At 40.6% G+C, this 23,964-nt stretch overlaps 6 protein-coding genes across 10 annotated transcripts; 4 read left to right on the forward strand and 2 right to left on the reverse strand.

Moving 5' to 3' along the window:
* The first annotated feature begins 58 nt into the window (after positions 1 to 58).
* LOC129587629 (ADP-ribosylation factor J-like) lies at positions 59 to 3,969 on the forward strand. Of its 2 annotated transcripts, XR_008690383.1 has the most exons (6): positions 59 to 443; positions 613 to 868; positions 1,076 to 1,265; positions 2,103 to 2,284; positions 2,476 to 2,810; positions 3,848 to 3,969. XR_008690383.1 is itself a non-coding variant. In XM_055481458.1 (5 exons), the coding sequence occupies exons 2-5, from the start codon at positions 629 to 631 to the stop codon at positions 2,701 to 2,703; spliced, it is 840 nt and encodes a 279-aa protein (XP_055337433.1). In that variant the 5' UTR covers positions 59 to 443; positions 613 to 628; the 3' UTR covers positions 2,704 to 2,984. The 2 variants fall into 2 exon arrangements, 1 of the variants encoding a protein (XP_055337433.1); XM_055481458.1 differs by lacking the exon at positions 3,848 to 3,969 and having other exon boundaries at positions 2,476 to 2,984.
* LOC129587633 (HIG1 domain family member 2A, mitochondrial-like) lies at positions 2,844 to 4,387 on the reverse strand. Its single transcript, XM_055481464.1, has 3 exons — positions 4,000 to 4,387; positions 3,323 to 3,427; positions 2,844 to 3,189 (listed from the first exon to the last, which is right to left on the reverse strand). The coding sequence occupies exons 1-3, from the start codon at positions 4,247 to 4,249 to the stop codon at positions 3,140 to 3,142; spliced, it is 405 nt and encodes a 134-aa protein (XP_055337439.1). The 5' UTR covers positions 4,250 to 4,387; the 3' UTR covers positions 2,844 to 3,139.
* LOC129587624 (serine/threonine-protein kinase Chk1-like) lies at positions 4,089 to 8,091 on the forward strand. The gene is made up of 12 exons (XM_055481453.1): positions 4,089 to 4,474; positions 4,599 to 4,674; positions 4,758 to 5,160; positions 5,533 to 5,650; positions 5,762 to 5,885; positions 5,966 to 6,030; positions 6,109 to 6,178; positions 6,294 to 6,587; positions 6,649 to 6,747; positions 6,815 to 6,996; positions 7,066 to 7,203; positions 7,422 to 8,091. The coding sequence occupies exons 2-12, from the start codon at positions 4,644 to 4,646 to the stop codon at positions 7,671 to 7,673; spliced, it is 1,776 nt and encodes a 591-aa protein (XP_055337428.1). The 5' UTR covers positions 4,089 to 4,474; positions 4,599 to 4,643; the 3' UTR covers positions 7,674 to 8,091.
* A 182-nt stretch (positions 8,092 to 8,273) lies between these two features.
* On the forward strand, positions 8,274 to 10,474 carry LOC129587627 (uncharacterized). The gene is made up of 3 exons (XM_055481456.1): positions 8,274 to 9,867; positions 9,961 to 10,119; positions 10,299 to 10,474. Exon 1 carries the CDS (start codon positions 8,706 to 8,708, stop codon positions 9,858 to 9,860), a length of 1,155 nt encoding a protein of 384 aa, XP_055337431.1. The 5' UTR covers positions 8,274 to 8,705; the 3' UTR covers positions 9,861 to 9,867; positions 9,961 to 10,119; positions 10,299 to 10,474.
* A 1,993-nt stretch (positions 10,475 to 12,467) lies between these two features.
* LOC129587628 (DDRGK domain-containing protein 1-like) lies at positions 12,468 to 15,114 on the forward strand. Its single transcript, XM_055481457.1, has 6 exons — positions 12,468 to 12,950; positions 13,090 to 13,212; positions 13,654 to 13,784; positions 14,288 to 14,389; positions 14,452 to 14,664; positions 14,719 to 15,114. Exons 1-6 carry the CDS (start codon positions 12,836 to 12,838, stop codon positions 14,923 to 14,925), a joined length of 891 nt encoding a protein of 296 aa, XP_055337432.1. The 5' UTR covers positions 12,468 to 12,835; the 3' UTR covers positions 14,926 to 15,114.
* A 3,759-nt stretch (positions 15,115 to 18,873) lies between these two features.
* Positions 18,874 to 23,516, reverse strand: LOC129587744 (protein HEXIM1-like). Of its 4 annotated transcripts, XM_055481637.1 has the most exons (4): positions 22,966 to 23,516; positions 22,257 to 22,816; positions 19,592 to 19,722; positions 18,874 to 19,472 (listed from the first exon to the last, which is right to left on the reverse strand). In XM_055481637.1, the coding sequence occupies exons 1-3, from the start codon at positions 22,999 to 23,001 to the stop codon at positions 19,677 to 19,679; spliced, it is 642 nt and encodes a 213-aa protein (XP_055337612.1). In that variant the 5' UTR covers positions 23,002 to 23,516; the 3' UTR covers positions 18,874 to 19,472; positions 19,592 to 19,676. The 4 variants fall into 4 exon arrangements, with proteins under 4 accessions (XP_055337612.1, XP_055337611.1, XP_055337610.1 ...); XM_055481636.1 differs by having other exon boundaries at positions 22,263 to 23,516; XM_055481635.1 differs by having other exon boundaries at positions 18,874 to 19,383; positions 22,257 to 23,516.
* Positions 23,517 to 23,964: the final 448 nt, after the last annotated feature.

A 23,964-nucleotide genomic window follows, 5' to 3' on the forward strand; every position in this document is an offset into this window, starting at 1 on the left:
GGTCGTTCGCCTGTTACTCTAGCCTCGTTATGCCAGAAAAATTCCCCATTCTAATACAGTACCTCAGTTATAAGTTTTCTTCCAGACTGCAGGTCTTTAATTTCGTATTTTGAGTATTTTGACGGTGATCACTGATCAGCTGATCCTAAAGCCTGCGGCTTATATAGAAAATACGTCCAAACAACAGTTCTTTTGCTGATGATTGATGGGATATCGTCCGTTTATACTCGTATATGGGTTATTACAAGTTTACACCTAACCTATCATGATTGATTTATTCGTAATTAGTGGTAGCAATGAGTGACGATCCTAGTCCAAAAGTGGAGTTCTCAAGCTCAGCGGATGTTTTGCGGATTGCTTCGCGATTACATGTGGAAATCAGGAAACCTTTGAATCTGTAGTGTACTTATTTCTACTGCTGCATCCGCAGCATCTTTCGTTTGGTGAGTTACCGTTACGATTAATTTTGTTTAGTTATTTACAGTCTGTTTCGTACTCGTAATTGTGTTTGGTTAATTAATTGGTATTTGTTTGAATCTGTTATTTAAGACCAACGTTTTTGTCGCTTGCTGCTTTATCAGACCTTGACCGTTTTGCTTGCTGATGCACTAGGGTCGTGCGCCGCGAAATGTTAATCACTCTGGGCACGCTTGCCGTATCCGCTCTGCAAGAGCTGCGAAACGAAACTTTTCTGGACTGGAAATCACCGTATTTGCCGCTGTTGGGAACTACGGGATTTATCATAATCTCAGGATGCATGTGGCTGAGACAGACCAGAAACATTCCTGTTTTGAGCGTTCTCAACGGACGCCAGAGGCATCAACAACGGAGAAAAACTTTGCTTCTCAAACCCATTACTTTAGCAGAGGTACTACCGTACTATAGTCAGCTGTAGCCTGTAATAAGTATTAAAGATAAAGGAAATAATCACATCGATTACTATTTGCCTTGCAATACTGTAAAGTTTTGACGGTGTATATTAAACTTGTACCGTCACTTTAAAACCTTTTTGTGATTAATTTCAGTAAATGTTTGTCAACTGCTGCAAATGGACATGTGTCGTTTGATGTTTTAGATCTCTCCAGATAAGCGGAAACGCAACATTGTCGTTTTGGGCCTATCGGACGCGGGAAAAACCGCTTTTCTCCAGCGGCTACTGCGTGATTATAAGAATCCCGGCAAATTCTCAGATGATCCTGAGCCTACTCTAGGCGTCAGAATGACGAGTGTTGATCTCAGAGGACTCCGCCAAACATATTACGAAGGTACGCGCTGACAAAGTTCGAAATTTAATGAATAAACGCAAAGCACTGCTCAGTTTTTTCAATATTTCTAGCAATCTGTAAGCCTCTTATAGCTGCCATAATGATACAGAATGTTCATACTGTTCGCAGCTTCGCTGTCCCACCTAAAGGCTTAAAGTGGGCGCTTTGGTTTACGACTTTTATTGACGAATTTTTTATGTTCGCCCTTGTGTGGTGCAGTGCGCAGGTAGTTTCCGGTAATACATTTCTTACCAGCATTAGCTCGTTTTTGATTTTATTAGAGGAGCATGCAGAAGGTTACGTGATCAGGTACGATAGTGGTTGAATGTTTATGGGTAATAGACTATTTACACCATATCGAACGCGTTTTTATGAGATAACACTCGATTCCTGTTTCATAAAATCTTGTTACTACCGTTATCGACATCAAAGACAACCCCCGTAGACGTCTTGACGCAGTGTAATTTAATCAGAATAAAAGAAAATCGAATTCTTTTTGTCAAGACTATTTGCGCAGCTGGAGGCTTGCTCCCACTCAACGGCTCGGATTATGAATAATGGATTGCGAGCCTTTTGGGATTTTCGCATGCGCCTTGTTTCGCCGAACCTCTGTGTTTCGATCAGCTGACCGCATGGTGGCAATACTGACAAACAAACAAAGGAAGCTTTTAAATTAAGGCGTTCTGCGCAGCATGCAGTCTTTCGCATCACTTGGGAGATTGTGCACGGGAGAAATTTTGGCCTCGCGAAGTGTTGTCTGTTTTTGCATTATAATCAGTCGTAAAAATTGCAGTTCTATCGTTCGAATAGGTTATATTTTATGTTCGGTATTTTCAGTGGGAGGTGCGGAAACGACTAGAGTATTCGCCAAAGAATTCCTCCACATGGCCAATTTGGTGATTTTTGTTGTTGACGCTACGGCGGAAGATGCAACCATGGAATCTGCTCGAGCCTATTTTAGTTTTGTCTTCAAAGACGCGGAATATGACGGGCCAATAGTTGTTATCGCCAACAAACAGGTGATGTTTCGCACGGGTAGAGATGCATTTGTCTTTAATTTGGCGCTTTTATTGCCGTCATTTGGAGTGAAATTTGAAATCCACATAATTATACAGCTTACTTTTTGCTTGATCTGGCGAGATCGAGGAAAAGAATTTAGATTCGAAGGCTGTCGAACGAAGACTGTAAATTTGACTTGCTACAATTACAGGATCTGCCGAATCCGAGAAGTGTGCGAGAATTGTATCAGGCTTTGGGTATAAACGATAAAGATGACGTCTATATTTTGCCGGCATGTTCTGCGCCGAAGTACTACAGCGAGAAGGATGACGGTGACCGAATATATCTGTTGGACAACAATACGAAGCAAACCATGCAAACCACAGATCAGCACTATGGCATAATTGAAAATTTACTTTATCGTACTTTCACAGAATAAAAATTCCTTTTGAAGCGCCAGTGCGAAATGTCTCGCGTGGTCATTGGTCAGTATTCTGCGCAAATTCTGCGGCGTGCCATTGACCCTGAGCAATCGCAGATAGACAAGTGAGTGACAGATCGATGCATTATTTTGAGCGTTTTGTTAAATATTTATTGGTTTTCTTGCCGTCCATACTGTATTTGTTGTATAAGATTATTGTTTAAGCAATACAATTAACGTCTGCTCCATTAAAAAGTAGAAGATGGAAGACTCAAACAACCAGTTTCCAAATTAAATTAATCCAGTTAGTCGAGAATTGACCACTGAGTTTATCGAATCTTCCAGTTTACGGATGTGCAGGCAAACTCAGATAAGAGAGCTGTATATTAACTTCCAAAAATTCACACTGTATAACAAAAATCTACACCACCAGACGAAACGCAATAATTAATGTTCATTTTGCTCCCCAATATACACCGAGCACCAGCGCGACAATGGTCAAACCTAAAATCGCAAATAAACTGGTAAATAACTATTTGCGTTAGCTCAGGTGCATGACGCTATCTTATATAAATAATTCTTATTCTCGTATAAGAGAAACCAAATTATGAAAACAGTAGATTAGGCAATTAATTACCTTGCGCTGCTACTCTGGCGCGCATCATGTACTGCGACATCACCGAATTTCCTCGGCGCATGCTGATTAATCCGTATCCAAGAGCAGCACTAGTAGCAAGAACGCCTGAAAACAGAAATGCACAATACTGATTCAAGATTTCAAGTAAAACAAAAAATCACAAATAAATTCGGTAAAGCAGAATTCTCCGTGCGGTTTACCGATTAACGTACGTACATGAAAACGATCATTGTAATAATTATCATGATCAGGAATAATGTACAGATAGTAATTATTGCACATTAGCCATCAAAGCTGCAAAAATACAATGAAAGGGACACACTGAAACTGCAAAAAAACAAAACAAATGGTTATCCTCGTAACATTCAATGTAAATATAAAAATATGGAACCAGTAAAGTTACCGCAAGTACAGTACAATGTTCCACTAACGACTTTATAAACTTTCATACATAATTATTTCAAACAAATTTAATAATAATATTATTACTAGTTCATACAATAAAGTAAAAACTTTTGATTTCAGAGAGAGCAACAGCATCCAGGAGCGGACAAAGCATAAGCATTCAATCGAAATTCACATTCAAGTTTACCGAAATTAAAAAGATTAAAAAGATATTCCAAGGTTCATGTAGCTTATAACTCCCGAAATTCTGAAATCTTCTTCCCAAATCGTACCGATAGGAACGATGGGATTTGCGAGGGTTTTGCGCTTCGCTTTTTCTAGTATTGTTTCCGGAAACACGTATGGTTGGAAGCTGGGATTATCCAAGGCTGGAGCACGGACCCAGCGCAGTTCACTGTCTACATTTGGTTTTGTTGTTGACATCGTTTCCGGAAATACACTGGGTCGGAATTCTGGATTACTGGATGCTGGAGCACGAATCCAGCGCAGATCATCGTCAGATGTTGACTTTGCTGTTGACATCGTTAATGTTGATCTTATTCACAAGTATTCCCAACAAACGCACGACGCAAAAGAAAACTGTCTAATGGATGAAATCCTATTCTTTAATTAGTTTAATAAATCAACTTTTTTCTTACGGCCAGTTTGTGTTTTGAAACTGAACTCAAAATCAGAACTGCAGTTTAAAAATGCGACAGGCCATAGCCGCAACCGCCTTGGTGGCAGTCAACAACTCATCTTGCGAGAGTAGGTTGCTTTGTTGTACGCATTTCATTCATGAATGTTTGTACGCATTTAATATCATCCGTGTTTGGAAGTTTCTTGTTGGGGTTTCCAGAATTGAAAGTTTCTTAGGCTTTCTATTTTGCAGTTAGCTCTTTAGCTTGGCTGTTCACCCGAGCGTCTTTTCACAACAATGGCGGCCAATATTATGGATAACTACACCGGTAAGTAATTTAGCTGGGGAAGTCTTAAAACTACTGTCATAGATTGTATCCATATGCAGCTGTAAGAAGGATTTGTGCTCTAGAACTTCTAGCCACGCAAGACGAGAATGCTGCTACGAATAAAACTCGCAACGTGCGCACTGCGCCCGACACCTGTGCCAGTCTGACGGATGATCAGGACTCGTGTGATTCCTTGTACGGTGATAACCAGCCGTATGCATCACGCAAAGCAAAAGAGGAAGTGGACGTGCTGCCAGCGTACGAAGCGGAGTGCCCTGTGGATCCTCATGAGCCTGAACGCTCAGACACGACGGACTCGTCGCATTCCTCCGAGTCCTCTCTGGACGGGTCAGATCAATCGGATAGTTCGAGTAAACGTGAAATCCCGAAGAATCGCGCTGCGATACACATTCCTGCGGATAAAAACGACAGTCTTCACGGGAGTTGGTACATACTGTCCACACTGGGAGAAGGCGCTTATGGCGAGTAAGTTGCAGTGAAAATTTCAGATCAGTTTATCAGTTTCTGTAGCTGCCTACGGTTGGTTTTTATGGAAGCTGCAGTTTAGGTTTACCAATAATTTTTTCCTTTGAAAGACGCATTCATATTTTTTAAAAAAAGGCAAATTTAGAAATTATTTTGCAGTTCGCCTTCATATTACATAACGTGACTCCAGTTTTACTAATATCATCGATTATGGCAGATCAAACAGGGTTCTTACTTCTTAATACGTAAATAGCGGGAAATTTGAGTAATGATTTAAGTACAATTTTTTTATTATTATTCTCCGGATTTGACGTATAGGTAGATTTTAAAACTACTTTAGTAGGAAATTCTAATATTTTTGAATTGTTTCAGCGTTAAACTTGTGGAGAACGTCGCACAGCAAAAACTTTTGGCAATGAAGGTTATTCCAATTCAGAAGACTATATCGACGGAGGAAAATCGACCTGTGTTGGATCTGGTTCAGCGAGAGGTAATTGAAGGAGCGTAGCGTAGTATGTACAGCGTACTTTTGAATGTTACAGTTTACTTCGCCATAACTGCCTAATTAAAAGGGTGTTTATCGTAATTTTCTCCTTCTCAGATCTTGATTCACAAGAATATCCGCCATGAGAATATCATTGAATTTGCTGCTACACGGAAAACGTTGGCGAATACGTACATCTTTCTGGAATATGCGTGTGGCGGTGAACTGTACGACAGAATCGGTAAGTCCGTGGCGCACTGCTCTAGTTCTGTTTGTTGTTGCTTTTTGTTTTGCTTTGATTTAAAATTTGCTGCGTTGTAGAGCCAGACTTTGGTGTTCCTCGCAATAAGTGTCACAAATGGTTTGTGCAGATTATGAATGGATTGGTATGTCGGTGTTCATCGTACTTTAGTGACTGCGGAGTAGGTGGAGCGATTGTTTGTGTTTAACTCTTTTTATCGTAGGATTACCTTCATCAAATGGGTATTGTGCATCGCGATATTAAGCCCGAAAATCTGCTTTTGGACCAGAACGGTCAGTGGAGAGACTTTCAACCTGCCGATAAATATTTTGATTTTGGCGGAAATCTTCCGGTCGTAAAGCCAACTTCCGTGGATTGGATTAGATAGTATTTTAATGATTTTTTCAGATGTCATAAAAATTTCTGATTTCGGCTTGGCCACATTGTTCCGCGACAAAGGCAAACTGCGAGAAATTACAACTCGCCGTGGGACTGCTTCGTATGTTGCGCCGGAGGTATACAATCGTGATAAATTCCATGCCCAGCCATTGGACATTTGGTCGGCCGGTATTGTTTTGGTAACCATGGTCAGCGGTGAACTGCCTTGGGAAGCGGCCAACGTCGAGCACGAGGCCTACTGTTCATGGAAAATGGCTTCGTTAACGCTGTCACCGTGGAACAAAATGCCTACTGAATGCATAGGTTGGTACATTTTATGTGTTATGTTTCTGTAGTTTTTATTATTACAATAATATCTATCTAGCGATTTTACGAAAAATGTTGGACCCACAACCGACAGCTAGAGCCACGATTGATGACATTCGGAACAACCACTGGTACAAGAGAGGGTTCACAGAGAGAGGTAATAATCTGCGCTGCTAAAAATGAGAATTTTGCAAGAAAAAAATGTAGATATTACTGTTGTACAGCGATTCGTGCTCCGCCGCCGAAGCGCATTCGATTTGACATCAATATTCTTACCCTGCCACCGAAAAGTGATTGCCACGATGATAGTGCTAACGATGCGGACGTTATGGATAAAATGTTGTCTCAGCCAGTAAAACTGGAAGATCTCTTACTAAGTCAGTCACAAGGCGTCGATGCGTTGAAGGTATGTTACTGTCACAATTTTGCAATTGGTACAACATGGCGGCGATGCAGTTTTAATTTCAATTTCCAGGAACAACATCCCATGGCACGTTTGGTGAAACGTATGACGCGATTCTTCTTATCATGTGGCGTCCAGGAAGCCGTTGATACACTGAAGGAAATCCTCGACCCGATGCATATGTCAATCACGCACATATCCTCTGGATCGGTAAATAGCACTGTAATTTGTATTCTATAACATCGTAGTGCACGAAACTTCTGTGATTTAGTAGTAGATTCCAGACGCGTTTAGTTTAGTTAATCATTTAACTTCATGCATGGTGCTCGACGTTAGTACATTAACTGCAATTTGATAGCTAAGGTTAATTCAGGGTATCTTTTCGTAGGTTAATAAACTGTTCTCGATATACTATATTTTTTTTGCAGTACACGATATCTGGAAATGATCGCTACCGAATACCGTTAGTGCTGAAATTGTCGTTCGTCCAAATCGGATCGAAACTCCTCATGGATTTCCGTCTGTCGAAGGGTAACGGATTGGAGTTCAAGCGTATGTTCACTATTTTCCGGCAGAAACTGAATCATTTGGTTGATGAGGAACCAGTGGCTTGGAAAGGAAGCGAAGATGACGACGGTGATGAACTTATCGGTAATTCTAGTAATTCTAAGGGATTCTGATTTCGAAAATCAGCTCCTTCTCTCACTTGTTGTGAATTTTTCGTTGTGCATTTTTCTTCTTATCATGCGGGCAGGTTTGATAAGAAAAACGGTCCGCAGGAATTTTTTTCTTTGATAATTCTGATTTTTGACTTTTTATTCTGATGCCTAAAAAGCGTTAGTGTCTCGACGCGTGAAGGTGCTATAGCAAGGAATGGCAGTTTCTTGATATTACGTTTATTTTATTTTCTCGGTGTTCTAATTTGTGTTTTAGTATTACGTGAATTAACTATCTCTGTCAACATACTTGATGATGGTTTAGCTATTTTGTGACAGAAAAGTCGAGCTGGGATAAACATTACTTTTAGTCTAACTCTGCTCTTTACGAATTTGTATTCTTCGTGTATTTTCGTTATTTGTACCCTTGAGAAAGATTAAGGTCTTGTATTTTTTGACATTCAGCAATACTTATATCGTAGTTTTGTTAACACCGCGTGTCATAATGCTATGAAAAGATAACAGAAGTACATAGGTATTTGGTTGCGATTCCGCGTTGTCGCACAGTAGGACTAAATCTGCTTGAATTGCATTTCTTGTTTAACCATCCTGTTTATTCGGGAATCCAACAGCTCGCCCGTTTTGCTTTATCACGAAAACGGGAATTTGATGGTTAGCCACTTAAGAATTATTGCTGATCGCAGCAGTTTTGGCAAAATAATGTTAAACATGTTGTGTAACGGGAGCCACCTACGTCCGCTTCCATCCTGGAATTACTACTTCTTCACTTCCTGTATGCTATTTGTATTTCTGCACGAGGCCGCGACTCCGCCTATTTATTCGTAATCCGCTGTTCGCATAATACAAAATCATTATGTGAGCCATATTCATGAACCATCAAAAATTGGTCAGCCTTTTCTTAATTCATTTTCGATGCCGAAATGGTGAGAAAGGTCGTTTATCCACTTTTCTCGGTGTAATTTGAGAGAATAAGCTGTTTTTGACTGCCACAATTATTCTGTAACGTGTTGCATTTTACTGCTTTACCACATTTATATGGCTGACGATAATTTCATCTTTTCCGCTGGAATGACGGTTTCGCAGTCGGTCGAGGGATTAGCACCGGCTAATACAGAATCTGTTGAAACCAAATTGGATAGAATCGTAGACGAAACTGAATATCTGCACCATAACAAACTGTTCCAGTTGTGCCGGCCCTTTTTACACATCCTGCGCCTCGGCGGCCTGTTTTTCATCAATCCCGGTATCCATACTCGTCAACCAGCCAACACCAGCGTGACGCCCGGCGACATTACACCGAAATCGCGCGGTTATCAATGGCGTCACCGTCTGGAGCAGTTCTGCCGAATTTACTCAATTATAATCTTCCTGGTCACGGTAGCATTCAGCATACACGTAATTTGCGGGGTTATCGCGAAATTCACCGGCGTTCCCATCACATACGATAACCTGGGTCAGCTGGTCAACGCCGTGACCTTTCTCTTGTGGATAGCCCAGCTGCTGATTGTCCACGTTATTATGCTGCGCGCCTGCTGGCGAAAAGCGGGAATTGTGGCGTTTTTCATGTGCTGGGACGGAATGCGGTACCGGTGCGCGTTTGACCTTTGCAAATGCAACAACTTTGCCCAGAAATTTGATCGGAAAATTAAAACATTGTCCGTGATTGCGGTTGTCCATCTGCTGATCGTCATAGCCGGGCAAGTGGAAGCGTTAGTGATTCCGACGCGCGGTTTACGCTTACTGCTGTTGAGCGCTATTCCCGAGGAGGGCGTGTACCAGACCGTCGTCATGGCTTTTGACGTCGCTGCATCCGTGTATTTATCCTTTGTCTTTGTTGTCCCGTGTTATCTGTTCCTCGCGGTGTCGTTTCTCATCGATTTCGATTTTTTCCATCTGAATTATGATATGAAGTCATCCGTTTCAGCAGCCGAACTACCGGCGTGGATTGAATGGTTCCGCTTGCGGCACAATTCCTTATGCGTTCTCCTGGAAGAAGGCGACAGGCTCTTCGCTGCTTTCGTGCTGACCACCTTCACCTCCAATATACTGCAGGTGCTGCTGATAATCTTTCAGCTGTACGATCTCGGACAAAAGGGGCTTTTGGAGCCCATTCTGCTGACGTTTCTGCTGATCTATCTCTTGACCTTTTTCGCAGATATTCATGATGTATTCTACTGGAGCCTCGCTTAACCGGAATGTAAGAGCGTTCGGAGTTCTGAGCTTTTACACATTAAAAGAATCGTATATTGAGTAATTGTACGAGTGTTGATTTTTTTTATTTAAACTGTAGGCCCACTCGCCTTCTGAAAGGCTGTACGAGCTGAATACGAACGACCTCACGGAAAATCAAACTCTGCACCTACAAACCTTTCTTAGCAAGCTAACCTGCACAACGATAGGATTCTCGGCATGGAAAATGCTGACGGTGACCTCGTCGACTGTTATGGCTGTATGTATCACGAATTCATCCTTTCACGTTAGACCATTAAATTTAATAAAGTAGTAAGTTATAATACAGCCGTATTACATGACCTTTGTAATTTTAGTGTAGTGATTTAACTAGAACTTTACAGCAGACAACTAAACAAGTACGGAAATAATTTATGGAGGTTGCATGATATTTTGCAGTTGATGGGGACGTACCTCACTTACCAGATACTGGTGTTCCAGCTGCAGTTGGATTTGAAACTGAAGGCCAACATCGAGAAGCTGCCATGTTCCTGCACGGCGGAGAACATGACAAGCTTCCTGGGGTCCAATCATTCTGACCATAACATCTGGCAGCAGCATAATGAATAAATAACCAAATTTTCATATTGTTTTTATTAACAAATCATATAGATATAACTGATACAAGTATACGTATTTTATTTCTGATGATGCATGATATGAATTGGTTGGTATCTTACAGCAAAGTAAATTGCGCTTTCGTGTTACTAGAATGCACATAATCACTAGTCTAAATTAATTCTCTGATACAACGGTTAAATTAAGTATTCCGATATTATTATATTTATTACTGATGATGCATGATATGTATTGGTATTTACAGCAAAATATATTGCGCTTTCGTGTTACTAGAATGCACATAATCACTAGTCTAAATTAATTCTCTGATACAAGCAGTTAAATTAAGTATTCCGAAGTCTTAGCTTATCATCGCGCCGGTTCACTTGTAAGTTATGATCGTGAAGTTATTCATAACATATGATTTGTTCTGCGAATAAGTTCGTGCAGAATAAATCATATATTATGAATAACTTATGATACTCAGAATCGAAGACCCTGTATACGGTAATTCTGTACGTAACACCACAAAGGAGGTAAACTAACAAAGTGCAGGCGGTATTACAGTCTGTTTAGAAATTGTTAACAGTACTCGTATATCTGTTAGGACTTTTTTCTGAGTAACCTGCTGTTGGTCCAGCTTCCGGTGACCCAGAAAAATTTTGAAAAATGTACTGCATACTGGGAATTCAATATTCAATAAAAATAGAATACCCGTTTGCCGTTTTATTGAATATTGAATTCCCAGTTACAGTTACAGTACTTAATTGTAAAAGTACTTATAAATCTCAACACCCGAAGTTACTACCATCCCGCGCGTTAAAAGACAAAGTACTCTTTCATTCCACAAGGTAAAGGTGAGCTGATTACTTACAAAGTATGTTATTACTACTAGTACTGCATAAATTTAAGAACTATATCATATAAAAAATTGACAGTCCGTTTTCCCCGGCACTGTTGCAGTTGCCAGTTTGTAAGTAAGTAGTCGATCCCGAATACTTACATTTTTGTGTCGTAGTTCCCCTTCCTCGGGGCGTATAAAAGCTTTTTCGTATGGCTATTTGCTCAGCTTGCTCCATGTCAGGTTTCTGCTGATGAGTACTGTATTATACATCCCAGTACATGAAAAATGTTCAAACCAACATAGGCGAAAACAACTGACAATTAAGATGATTTTACGACAGTCGCGAACCTAGCAAACACAGAGACCGACAGAAAAAACTACGGAAACAAGCAGCCAGAATCCACAGGTGCCACACCAACGAGCTCGTTGGTTAAGGGCCAAACGCAGAGCGTTGTAAGGGCAAGCCCCAGATTGCTTCGGGCGTAACAACAAAAAATCCGACCGCAAACATCCGCGCTTCTCCATCCGTCTCCAGAGCCTGAAGATCCACGTTCGTTCCACGATACCCCAACGACATGAACAACGAAATGAAACGATCCAACGCGCAGTGAGAGTTGCAGAAGTCAACAAGGCTCCACAGCACAGATCTACGTTCTTCGGCCGCATTTACCATAAAAGCAGGATTTAGGGTTGACCGGATGCCGCGCTGATGAGATCACTGGTTAAAGGGCCAAACGCGAAGCGTTATAAGGCAAGCCCCAGATCACTGAAGCACAACATTCAGACGCCCCAGAATGTCCCCTCACGGCGCATGCGTCGCTCCTGCAGCAAAGGCTCCAGCGTCCTGACGACTCCATTAGACAGACAAGAATGCGTTCCGACGTATGACTCGAGCAGTATGAAGTTAAGTAAGGAATAATGAGAGGAATACAGTCACGAAAAGATGCTGCGAGAACCGAGGCAGTTCGTACACTGGAGAGTACCTGTAGTTCCTCTGAACAACTTTACTTGTCCCTGCCAATCTGGGTTCGAACCAGAAATGGCAGGGCTCACTATTTATCCACAAAAATTCCCAAGAAAAATCGAAAAACACAAAAAGGTTACTCTAGACGATGTTGTCTAGAGAAATTACATGATGTTAATGAATTTTAAAATTTTTGCATACTGATACATTGATGAGTTGTTTGTTATTTTATGTATACGCGTTGGACAGTTTTAATTGTTAATAGTTCATTGTTATTATATCGGTATCTGTAATGTATTTTGAAATGAAACTGAGTGAAATCTTTGGATTTTATTGAACAGTAGACTGGAAACTCCATATCCGAGTAATCTGCATTGATCTTGTGATTCTTGTCGACTTGTTGAGCTCTGCTCAGGTTTCGCTGGTCGTGGATGGTTCGCAACTTGGTTTTTGAGTCATTCAACTGAGAACTCACCAAGCACATCCGTGCCTTCTTGTTTCAAGTTTAGTTGACCCAGTTGTCTGTTGTGTTTTGTTGGCACAAATTACAATCACAGCCAGAGCCCCGTCATGGACACAACGTCCATTATGTTAGCCATTGGATTCGTGGTGTTTGCCTGTTTGGCCTATTTCCTCTCCAGGAAGAAGAAACCTGACAGTAATACTTCCCCTGATATTCCAGAAGGTAAGATCATGAAATTGGATTTTTGTCAAGAAAGGAGTTCGCGTTAGAACTTTTACTGATTATTATTATTCCGCTCGCCCGAGTGATTTGGTTGTCGCACATTTTCGTTGTGATAATTCAGGATCGCTATGGTTTGCAGAGCCTGTTGCGCAGCGTCCGCGGCTGCCTCCTGAACTTCCTAATGAAGACGAGGGAAGACGAGCCGGTGGCCGACGGGTTGTTAGGAACAGAGCCAGACCGCAGAGGCCTCGGGTCGAAGAAGGTGAGAACGATGTAGCGGACTGCATAAACGAATTTTACAGGTTTTGATGAATAATTAATTCTGTCCAAGTTTGTGCTTTCCTGTTCGATCCGTCCTGCGCAGTGTTCAGTGTTCGTGGTTTTAGTACTATGTGTCTTTTTCGCTGGTTTTTTTTTATTTCACTGATGGAAGAAAAACGGGTCATTTCTCCAGGCTTTACTGAGTTTTTTCTGTCTTCCGAATCTGGAGTTTTTGAAAATAATTTTGTAATAATTTTTGTTAATTATCGCTTAGTTGACGTAGCAGTGGTAATTTCGTTCCCACACTTTGCGATACTATTTGCGTTGTAGCGTTGGGATCCCTGGTAAAATTATACGCTCGAAAAACAGTTATAGGATTTTCTTACGATTTAGTTTAGGTTGTGAGGTTATTCTCACTTGTTCATGATGTTTTTCTGTTTAGTATTTAACCAGTCTGGATCAGAAGATGAAATAGGAGATGATGTGGAAGACTCAGCCATTCTGGATTCTAATATCGGAGCCAAAAAACGTCGAAAGCTGGAACTGAAAGCGGAAAAGCGAGCACACAGACAGGTACGCAAAATCTTTGCACAGCGCATCATTTGCCACGTTATCGTCTCATTCTTACAGTGATCAGATGCATCGCATACGGTATAGACAAAATATATCTTTTCCTTGACTAACTTCTGCGCAGATCGGATGCTTGTGTAATGGTTTGCCTTATGATTTGCTTGATTCTGTTTTTGTATCGCTTGGGTAATAAGGAAAACGTTTTATGCAGCGTGAAGATAATTCACTGTATTACCTAACAATAAGGCAATTTACTGTTAACATTGGAATTACAGATACTTGGCTGGTTATTATTGTTATTACTTGCACCTCCCTTTCCTAAGCGAATTTTTCTTACATAATATTCTGATTAATTCATTAACGATTTTCGTATACTTTTTTAAGATTTGTTAAATCAGCTACGGCAATATGTTTTGGTTTTCGGAATTTGGCTTTGTTTGCGAATTTTGTTGTTTGTTTCATTAGTATCATTTTTGCCGTTGTATCCTTACAAGGTGGTGTTGTAGGCTGAATTACAAGAGCGTGAGGAAAAGAAGGAGCGGGAAGCTCGAATAGAAGAGGAGCGGAAGCGCAAAGAGGCACAAGAAAAACTGGTTGAAGAGGAGCGGGTAAGTAACAAATAAAATGAGAATATTTTACAGTGTCGAACTGAGAATTTCTGTCTCTGTAGTTAGAGCAAGAACGATTAGAGCGCGAAGAACGCGAACGGAAAGAACATGAAGAATATCTCAAACTGAAGGAATCCTTCCAAATCGAAGCCGAGGGTGAAGAACCGCCTGAACCGGAAGGGGAAAATCTTTTACAAGAGTTCATCGAATACATCAAACAGAATAAGATTGTCCTGCTGGAAGATTTGGCAGCTCATTTTAAATTAAAAACACAGGTAGGTATTGTGACGCTGTTATCAGATTGACCATGACTGTTCGTTGTGCGGCAGGAGTGCATCGATCGGGTCCAAAAGTTGCAAGCTGACGGCCTGTTAACGGGTGTTATTGACGATCGGGGCAAGTTTATTTTCATCTCCATGGAAGAATTGCAAGCGGTGGCTAAGTTTATCAAACAACGAGGGCGCGTATCGATTGCCGAACTGGCGGAATCCAGTAACAAGCTGATTAAATTGCAGACGCAAGAGGTTCCAACATAGCTTGTAAGTCTGTTTTTTTCAGTTATGCTTACTTACGTACTTTCCGGTGGTGGCCAATTTTGCAACTGGTTTTCTGTTTATTTCTGGAATTTTTTATTTATTTACCGCCGTGGTGGTAGACGTCGGACAAAAGAATGTGCTTGTAAACACAAGGCAGTTGTCGAAAAAATTATAAACTGCAAATATAAATTACCATGTGCGTACGTTCCCTAAGGGTTTCTATCGCAAGTTCGAATTATAGGCAACAAGTGTGATTTCAAAATCGTAAATGGATTTCGAACCGTGAAGCCTACTGTAATTGTTGGTTTGCTATTATAGCTTTCTCACGAAGTCTGGTTGAGTTTGAATCTAATCACCGCCATCCACGGCCTTTAGCTAGTTTTTGAGTTCTAAATGAAATATAAAAGTTCGCTTTCCTAAAATTATGAGAAGGATCCGAATCTTTTTGTACTTGCAGTATATAGATATTTGTACGCTGTGCAACGAAATATACTTCTGTATATTTATCTATTTCTCGTGCATGTGAATTTAGCGCATTTTTATTTAAGAGAATGATTTTTGTAAAAGTTCGTGTGCTTGTTTCATGCGTATTGCAGTGTTTTTATTTTCTTTACATCAGTACGAGTACATTCGAATTGCTAAACAATATTTTTCGGAATAGCCTATTTTTCCATACTGAATGTATAGTGACGGTATTGCTTTCCTAACTTTACAATAGCAATCCTTTATTGCGGCAAGCGCAGATGTTTGTTTATTACGCAGTTTTAATGTAGGCGCAGTAATGTGTTTAGTTGTTCACTAAAGGCACGCAGCAGTATGCAGCTCTCTTAGCACTACTGTGGGTAGGTTCTTTAAATTTTCTTTGACAAAACTAACAACATCAAAAATCACAAACGTAGCTTCCAGTCGTTGTAGTATTTCTCGGAAATGCTGATTCATATTACTGCTGATTCCATCCGCTGCAAGCGTTTCTAGTTGTTGAATTTCAGCATTACTTAGCGGTTTCATGGCATTTTCGCATTCGATGGCAGTCCAGATTTTTGTTTTCGCTTCTGTCAGATCCTTAACCGGCAGTTTTATTTGGGCTTGTACAACTTCCATGGTGTACAACCAAATACCCGACATCGGTTTACCGTTGCGGATGATTTTTCCACGGTACTCACTGCGATTATCAGGCAGAAAAGCGAAATGGTCCAGCACAACATTTCGCAGGGTGAAATGACGTAGCGACGCTGGCAGCTTTGGCAGAACATGCAGTAGACCGGTAAAATGCACACTAATTCCATCCATCACAACAGTCTTCAAGCACGATAGGCGGTGGGGAAAGTTTCCGCTAAATGTATTTTGGCATGTTAGCTGACACAGTTTGTAGGCGGATTGGAATGACTTTGTTGTCGAGAGTGTCTTTGAAGCGTCTTTATGGGCAATGATCAGGCTTTTCGTGCCGGGCTGAATAAGACGCGATAAACAACGCGCAGTAGTTGTACAATTATAATGACCACATCCGGTTGATTGTACCCTTGAACGGGAGTCTTTGTCGGCGACGATGCTCACCATAACCTGCGAGATGACCGCTTGCGATTCCAGTATTTGTTTCCATAAGCGGCACACGTAATGCAGGCGTTGTTGGGTCGGGGAATCCAGAAATCTGAAAATACGAATTAAAATTTCTTCCGGCAGGAGATCGTTGAGCGTCAAATTGGATGCTTTATGCATATTCCATTGGCTGTAGTCAACATCGATTTCATTTAAAACTAGAGTAAACACTAAACACTGCACCGGCGTACGATATTTGTGCGTGCGGTGAACGAATCCTCGTTGAATTTGTAACTACAGAGTACGAACGTTCACTATACTATTGACAATGCGAGAATTTAAAATTGTAGAATAAGGAAACTTTTTCATGAGGAAACATTTTAATGATTCTATTTTTGTTGATGGGCACTAGCTTGTGTACGACATGAAGCGATCCGATGTATAATTAATTTTATGATTTTATCAATAGAAGTATGACTCAACTACTCCGTTGTTTATACGAGAAGTAATCATTCTAGAAAAAGCTCGCTTTTGCTGTGTCTCATTTATTTAATCACCAAACCGGTTTACGCACAATTGGACAAATTTTGGTTTTGAGTTGGATTTCCGACTGTGAATGAGTTGAAGGAATTTTAGTTAAGGTGCAGAGCTATTAGCTTTTATTTATTCCAATCTCCAGTTGCTCAGCAAACTCTGTCATCTGCATGCGCGTTTATTACACAACTGCACAAGAGTAGAGCAGTAAAATGTAGAGTAGTTCTTGACGAGCTTAATTCTGAAATAATTTTCTGTACCTCTATTGCTTGAAGTCGTAATAAGTATCGACAGAGAATTTGTTCGGTAAAGCTACTGGTACGGCATCATTACAATTTCAAACCATCTTCGCGCGGGTGATTATAAGATTTTCTTGTTTTTTGATTAGCGCTGTGCTTCTGCTAGTGCGTTTGTAATTCTACATTTGCAACGTGCTTTTTATTCTTATTGTTAGTTGGCAGTATGTAAGCAATTCTTGTCGACTTGTCTTTTTATGTGCTTCAAGATGCAGGTGCCGTGCTAATATATTGGTGTGCGTATATGCTGTAATAGCTCATGTCAGATGGTTATATGCATTTTGCCCTCTGGGAATTCTCCCGACTGCGGTGAGCCGGCTAGATTGGGCTTTATCTTTTCCGGGTTTAAAATTTGAAGGTTAAATAAAGGCTACCGCATTAGTAAGTGCGACATTACTGTATTTCCGTTGAATCTGCTTCTCGCATGTAAGCACTGCGCTTTCCCGAGTCACAGACACGTTCCTCCTTTTGATAACAGGAACACACCTGATTCTCTTAAAAATTGTTTCCGATTTCATAGTGCTTAACAATACCGAAAGTACAGTACATACAAAGAAACCCAAAATAATTATTTCGAAAAGTATTGCCTACTATTGTGATTTTTGTAACAACGAGCAAAGCTGCAGTTGAAGAAAACATCTGAGAGGAAACTAAATAAATGCAGTTGTATTAATTAACTGTTGGCGCCATTTACCGTGGACATCGTGTTATTCGTGCATACCATATTAGCGACACAGTAATTACACGTATACTGTACCAGAATTATTCACCGTATTGTCCAGTTGTTGCAATAAATTTTTAAACGCAACCGTTAAGTTTACTTTGCGAATGCGGAATACTACTCTAGAATGGATATTTTTTTTCGTCTGCATTCAGTTCACTATGCAAACTCAAGTAATAACATACAAGGCCAAATGCATCTTTTAATGTGAAACGTTCGTTGACTTTCCGGATAACGAAACTCGAAAAGACGGCCAACACCGACAAAATCAACGTAACCCCGGTTTCAAGATACATAAGATGTTACACAACACGCAAAAACTAAATCTTGTTCATATGTGTTTCCATATGCACCGCTGCGCAGAGCTTTCGACCGGAGCTCCACGTAGAGTCAGAGACTCGGAATGAATATACAATGCTGTTTTAATTTCGTTTCATTTCTGTAACGAAGACTAGAAAAACTTTTGAACATAATCACTGATATAATTTTTTTTGCCGGCGTAACGAATCTAATACATTATACATCTATAAACCGACTAGAACTATAATTAAATTTAATAATTGTCAGTCTTTTTCGTATGATTAGTGCAACGATACGGTGGCTGTAATATTCCCAAATTTGTATACCAGCTTAATTCATCAGATACAAATTTTGACTGATTGTGTATTTACATTGCGTCTATGTTTTAAAAAAATGAAACATTACTGTATCCTTTTCGAAATGATCAGTTCTGTCGGCCACTACTCATACAGATGACGAAGTGCAAGTGTCCGCGATGCATATTCAGATTTGTGCGAAAGCGTCCCTAGAATATGTAATTACCACGCACGCGGCATGCAAATTTGCAAAATGCATGTTAAATATTACAGTGAATATTTATTTTCAGTCAGCTAGCTAGTACCAAGAATTTCTGGGTTGCCCAGTAGGACTGATAAGATAAAATATTACACACCATCACATAATGTATCCTCTGAAGTATAATTTATTTATGAATAACGATAACCATACACTATGTGTAAAAGCCGATGTATATTGTAAAATATTGGATGAAAAAAAGGAAGCTCCAGGGAAAAGGTACAGCAGAAGTATTCGTATTCATTTTGGAACATGCAAAGATGAAAGCGTGTTGGATGATGGTGTCCCATACCGGTTGTAGCTAGAGCCTCTCCTCCCTTCCTGTGCACGCGGATAATGCGGTTCTTACGTCCATAATACGTAAGCTGACACAGCATCCACTCGACTGAAAACTCCAAAGTGTATCGCACAACTTGCAACCACTACCCCGCTTCTAATGTCACCCTCAAGGTCGTCCAACGAGTCTTTGTGCGGGCGGCTGTACACATGTGTACATTTGTTGGCGCTGTACAGTTCCTGCATACACATGCACTTGCTAGCACGGCAAAAATTGATCGCTGTCTGAATGGAGATGGAAACCGCTAATTGCCGCAGCAGCCGTGCAACTACAAAATTTCATACGCACCTCATCAAAAGACCTAGATCTAGGCGAAAAACGCTAGGTACAGTAATTACAGTACGCTTAGATTTTTCTTTATACACTGCCGCACACATACAAACGAACCTTATCAGGCACGAGACGCCGCGATTGCACTTCCACCAGCAGCATATCACACGATCCATCCGTAACCCATGCACCGTGCAGTTTATCAGAGAATCGTAGCTCTATTTTGCGAGTGGTTAAACAAGAGCCATCTGCAAAAATAAGTATAGATGCGCAGGGTAACTAGTTTATTAAACGTGCATCAGTATCAAGATGACCTAATGAATAATGCAGAAATACGTGTACAATAGTATTCGATAATCATCGTTTGTGAGACGAAGCAAAAGTGCCCAAGCCGGTTTGTACTACGTGAAAAATTAATTAAGTGGGGCATTCCATGTAAAAACTCCAATCGTAAAACATGTGATTATCCACATGATCAGAACCACATTAAAATTTTACGACTATGATTGTACCATTTGTAGTGGTGATCTACTAATCGTAACAAAAAGCGTGCACAGTAGAGCACATGAGGTGATTGCATGCTTAATAAGTTGTTGGGACAGGGTGTAAATAAATGTTTCACAAAATGTCCATTTACGATAGATTAAAAGAAATTCGGGGGAAAGTTCATATGGGCTACCAACTAAAAATTTACTACTTCGCACAAAAAACCCAACAAAGACAATCCACAGCTTCTACTATCAAAACAAGGTGACCATACAGAATCCATACAGAATTAGTACTGTACAATACGCGCATACTGCGGTATGCACCAGTAGAGTAGTGACTATGCCGTCCGAGTACGTGTTCCAAACTGCAGGTGCAACTGAAGGTTTTAGAAATTTTCAGGATGTGCAATTGCAAAATCGAAGCTGCTAGCTCCATATTCTATAGTAATAATAGTATTACAGTACCATATGTAATACAACACTAATAATGGTAATAAAACGCACCGCTCCTACAGAACTGATGCACGTGGAACACAAACCAGGACATCAGACCCCCTTTAAAACGAAATCTGATTACAATTTACAATCAGAGCTTTGCAACGGTACGAATATTCATTCAGATCTCGTCAATTGAGGCATTACTGTTTACAATTAGTATTTTGCTATTTACCCCCTGAATTAAAGCCGCTTAATTCTTATTATAAAAATTTCATGCATGAAACTGTTGTTATTACAGTACCGAACACCTCACGGTAATAAGCATAAATCGGGAACAAGCACAGAGAAAGGTTGCTGCTGTACTATATATGCCTGCACAACAGTGACAACACTATATATGAAAGGTCACTGTTCCCTGACTTCGCATTTCTCATCTGCGACTGACTGCGAGTGCAACACCTTTAATGCCCAAAATTACGATTTCTAAATTCTCACAGAAAACCGAAACTGTTACACTAGCTTTTGTACTAGAACTGCAATTACAATCGTAATAAGACAATAATAATACTGCACAATATCTAAATTATGCAGAAACGTTCTTTTTGTGGGCAGCCTTCTGAAGTATGTTTAAAATACTTCTCAGAAAACTCTTTTGTAGCGTATCAAAGACGGAAAACTTAACAATGAGTAAAACTGAGTAATGTTTGCTATAATACTGATAGTGTTTATTAGAAAAATTAGTTGAACTTGCGATGGTTAATTATAAGAAGATGGCGAATTTAAGCAGATTTCACTCGCTGTCTTATCACTCTGATGTTTAATAAACCGCTTAATCAGAGGTTCGTACTAGCATTATCTATGTTAACTGCTAATCATACGTTGAAAGAATGGTGTTGTGCAGTATATTATGAAGTCCAAAATACAAATTTTTTGCGCAAAATCTCTAACGAAACCACTGGACACCATTAGCTTATTACGATGAAAGTGTGACGAAAGGCACCCAACGCAACATATGAACTTAATCGTTTTACCAGCTTACTACAGTGAATTAAGATTTCACTTCTACAGAGGGATTTAATACTATAATATTAGTCTGGTCACATTGTTTATTGATCAGTTTTTGCGTGAAACCGTTAACTTCAATCTTTATTCCAGTCGCCCACAAAATGGGCATTTTTCTTTTCTCAAAGATAAGGATGCAACTGGATGTTGTATGCGAGTACCAAGCGTTTCTGTTTATTTTTTGAAGCTTCTGTTCAAAATCAAAACAAAAAATACCCCACATCGTGGACATGGGGCAGCACAACAATAATCCTGCTTCGACCAGCGAATTAATTTTAAAGCTGAAAAATAAGATTAAAATTTACTAGTACTTACTAAATACACTATGTGCAATTTTTTGAGATTTCATGATAGCAGCTGTTACTTACTAAACTGAGCAAACAAATTAAAAACAAACCCAACCTTCTTCAAGTGTAGCCATAGCGACATTTTTTTCCCATAACGAAACTCATGAAAAGTACGCCCAAATACAACACGGGAAACTGAATTAATAAGTTGATTAATAAATGTTTCAAACACAACAGCGGAAAAGAGAAGCGGCATGTCAAAAATTCATACAAGTACAGTATACTCCCATATGCAACAATCTGTTAATACCATTTCCTTAAAAGTAGGTCTACGTGATTTGCCAAAAAAATCCACAGATCCCTAGCACACACACAAGCATTAACCGTAACAGAAGACCCCGTAGCGCCGTCTGTGTTGCCCCGATGCTGCACGTAAGTAATACGGCAGCGAAGCAATAAAAACTTTGTGTGGCTCTAAATATAAACGCAAATACCACGTCTGCTTACACAGACCCTATCTCCATGTTGTGCGTAGCCGGGAAATCGACAGTGGCGTCACTTCCATCATCACTGGGCACCGCCAGCCGGCGCTCCTCTTTGGCATCCACGTCGCTCGATTCCGTCCCATCCAGTTTGGGCGTCAAATCATCCACTTCCTTTTGCAGCAGTCGCACCTGCCGCTCCAGTACGCCCTTCTCCTGTTCCATCTGCAGAACGTAGGTTATCAGGCGTTCCTTCGATAATGCGTTGAGATTAGCGGTCAAGACGCGCATATACTCTTGATCGTAGCCGCGATCCAGGGCCGGCAGGGAATCGATATCAGCATCGCCCGGACTGCTCTCCTCCGATGATAAGCCGGCTGTCTCGTCGTCAAACTGTTTATCATACTCCGATTTATGATCTTCCATTAAAAACTGCGTGGTATTATACGGTGCCTGGGGGAAGCCCAGTGTGGTTAACTGATTACGCCGCTGCTCCGCCCGTATGGTCTCGCGCTCATCTAACGCTTTCTTCTCTTCCCATGTTAACAAATGATACGGCTTCCATTTGTGATCTTTACGCTGGCGCTGGAAACGTTTTCTATTGTTAAAAGTTTTTGGAAACTTTTGTACGCCTCGTTCTGACTGATCAGAGCCGTCGGATGGTGTTGGGCGGCGATCAGCGTCAGCATTGTTATTAAGACGCGGGTTGGCTGCTTTGCGACTGCGGTATTTACCTTTTCTATCCGCACTACCACGATGTCCAACAACATTCCGACGAAATCGACCCCGTCCGATGCTGGTCATTTCCGGACGACTGGCCGCGGCATCCACATGCGAGGCAGGCGACGCAATCATGGTATTAGGTGTGGGGGCGCTGCTGTCGCTGGTCGCGCTACTTACTATTTCGCTATTCTGCTTCCGATGTGCTCCAGCGGTTCTCTGTGCGTTAATGTAAGAATCTGCATTATGTGGGACTCCAGTCCCTCCGCCGCTTATGTCATCCATGATCAAAAGGTCTCCAAATATAGCAAGACAACCTCAGTAGAGGGAACGTTTTGGAGGCTTCGGGGAACACAGGGAAAAATATTCTGTGACCAGAGAAATTAAATGTAGAATATTTTCAATATACTGTATATTGAATCTAAACGTCTACCGTTTAAAAATTAAAAACTGACAACAAAGAATTTGCAGAATTGTATGAACTGTGAACGCTCTTTGTCTTGTGAAACGGATTCACGAAAAACGATTGCTCTCGATTACCAACGTGAAACTGCGCACACTGATCGTTAAAATTATCGCAAAGACTCTTTTATGTGCTTCAAAGTACCAGCAGGATTCTGTCATTGGTTACCAACAAAAGTTTCGCAATATCAAGGGCGGGTCAGATCAGAGTCGAGCATGTTGATTGGCTGCAGTTACTTATACACGCCTGTTGCTGTATTGTACTTCATGACGTCATAATGTTGGTTTTGCATTCTAGTAGAACAGCCAATGCTACCAGATCAAGCACCTGGCAGAACGACCAAGTCATGCCTGATCCCCCTGAATATCGTACAGTAGTGCCGCCGTATCGAAAACCTTCTTTCTGGATATTTATTTGTGTTTAACAACAATACAAAAATATCTGAATTAAAAAGAGAACGAACATATAATAATAAGATATAACGAAATCAGGATTCTGCGGAGCGGCGTGTCACAGCTCCCTCAATATTTTTGATCAAGCAATGTGAAAA

Source organism: Paramacrobiotus metropolitanus, unplaced genomic scaffold, assembly GCF_019649055.1.
Source record: "Paramacrobiotus metropolitanus isolate TYO unplaced genomic scaffold, Prichtersi_v1.0 Parri_scaffold0000026, whole genome shotgun sequence".
Lineage (NCBI taxonomy): Eukaryota > Metazoa > Tardigrada > Eutardigrada > Parachela > Macrobiotidae > Paramacrobiotus > Paramacrobiotus metropolitanus.

Bases quoted from the DNA above. Each gene is read 5' to 3' on its own strand.
- LOC129587629 (XM_055481458.1), top strand. From the start codon at position 629: ATGTTAATCACTCTGGGCACGCTTGCCGTATCCGCTCTGCAAGAGCTG. The intron at 1,266-2,102 runs GTACGCGCTGAC...CGGTATTTTCAG, and splicing joins CCGCCAAACATATTACGAAG to TGGGAGGTGCGGAAACGACT. The intron at 2,285-2,475 runs GTGATGTTTCGC...CTACAATTACAG, and splicing joins TTGTTATCGCCAACAAACAG to GATCTGCCGAATCCGAGAAG.
- LOC129587633 (XM_055481464.1), bottom strand. From the start codon at position 4,249: ATGTCAACAGCAAAGTCAACATCTGACGATGATCTGCGCTGGATTCGT. The intron at 3,428-3,999 runs GTACGATTTGGG...TTCTGTTTTCAG, and splicing joins AAATCCCATCGTTCCTATCG to GCGTTCTTGCTACTAGTGCT. The intron at 3,190-3,322 runs GTAATTAATTGC...TTGCGATTTTAG, and splicing joins CGCCAGAGTAGCAGCGCAAG to GTTTGACCATTGTCGCGCTG.
- LOC129587624 (XM_055481453.1), top strand. From the start codon at position 4,644: ATGGCGGCCAATATTATGGATAACTACACCG. The intron at 5,161-5,532 runs GTAAGTTGCAGT...GAATTGTTTCAG, and splicing joins GGAGAAGGCGCTTATGGCGA to CGTTAAACTTGTGGAGAACG. The intron at 5,651-5,761 runs GTAATTGAAGGA...TCTCCTTCTCAG, and splicing joins TGGATCTGGTTCAGCGAGAG to ATCTTGATTCACAAGAATAT.
- LOC129587627 (XM_055481456.1), top strand. From the start codon at position 8,706: ATGGCTGACGATAATTTCATCTTTTCCGCTGGAATGACGGTTTCGCAG.
- LOC129587628 (XM_055481457.1), top strand. From the start codon at position 12,836: ATGGACACAACGTCCATTATGTTAGCCATTGGATTCGTGGTGTTTGCC. The intron at 13,213-13,653 runs GTGAGAACGATG...TTTTCTGTTTAG, and splicing joins GAGGCCTCGGGTCGAAGAAG to TATTTAACCAGTCTGGATCA. The intron at 14,665-14,718 runs GTAGGTATTGTG...GTTGTGCGGCAG, and splicing joins ATTTTAAATTAAAAACACAG to GAGTGCATCGATCGGGTCCA.
- LOC129587744 (XM_055481635.1), bottom strand. From the start codon at position 23,236: ATGGATGACATAAGCGGCGGAGGGACTGGAGTCCCACATAATGCAGAT. The intron at 19,723-22,256 runs GTAAGCAGACGT...TTATTTTTGCAG, and splicing joins AACATGGAGATAGGGTCTGT to ATGGCTCTTGTTTAACCACT.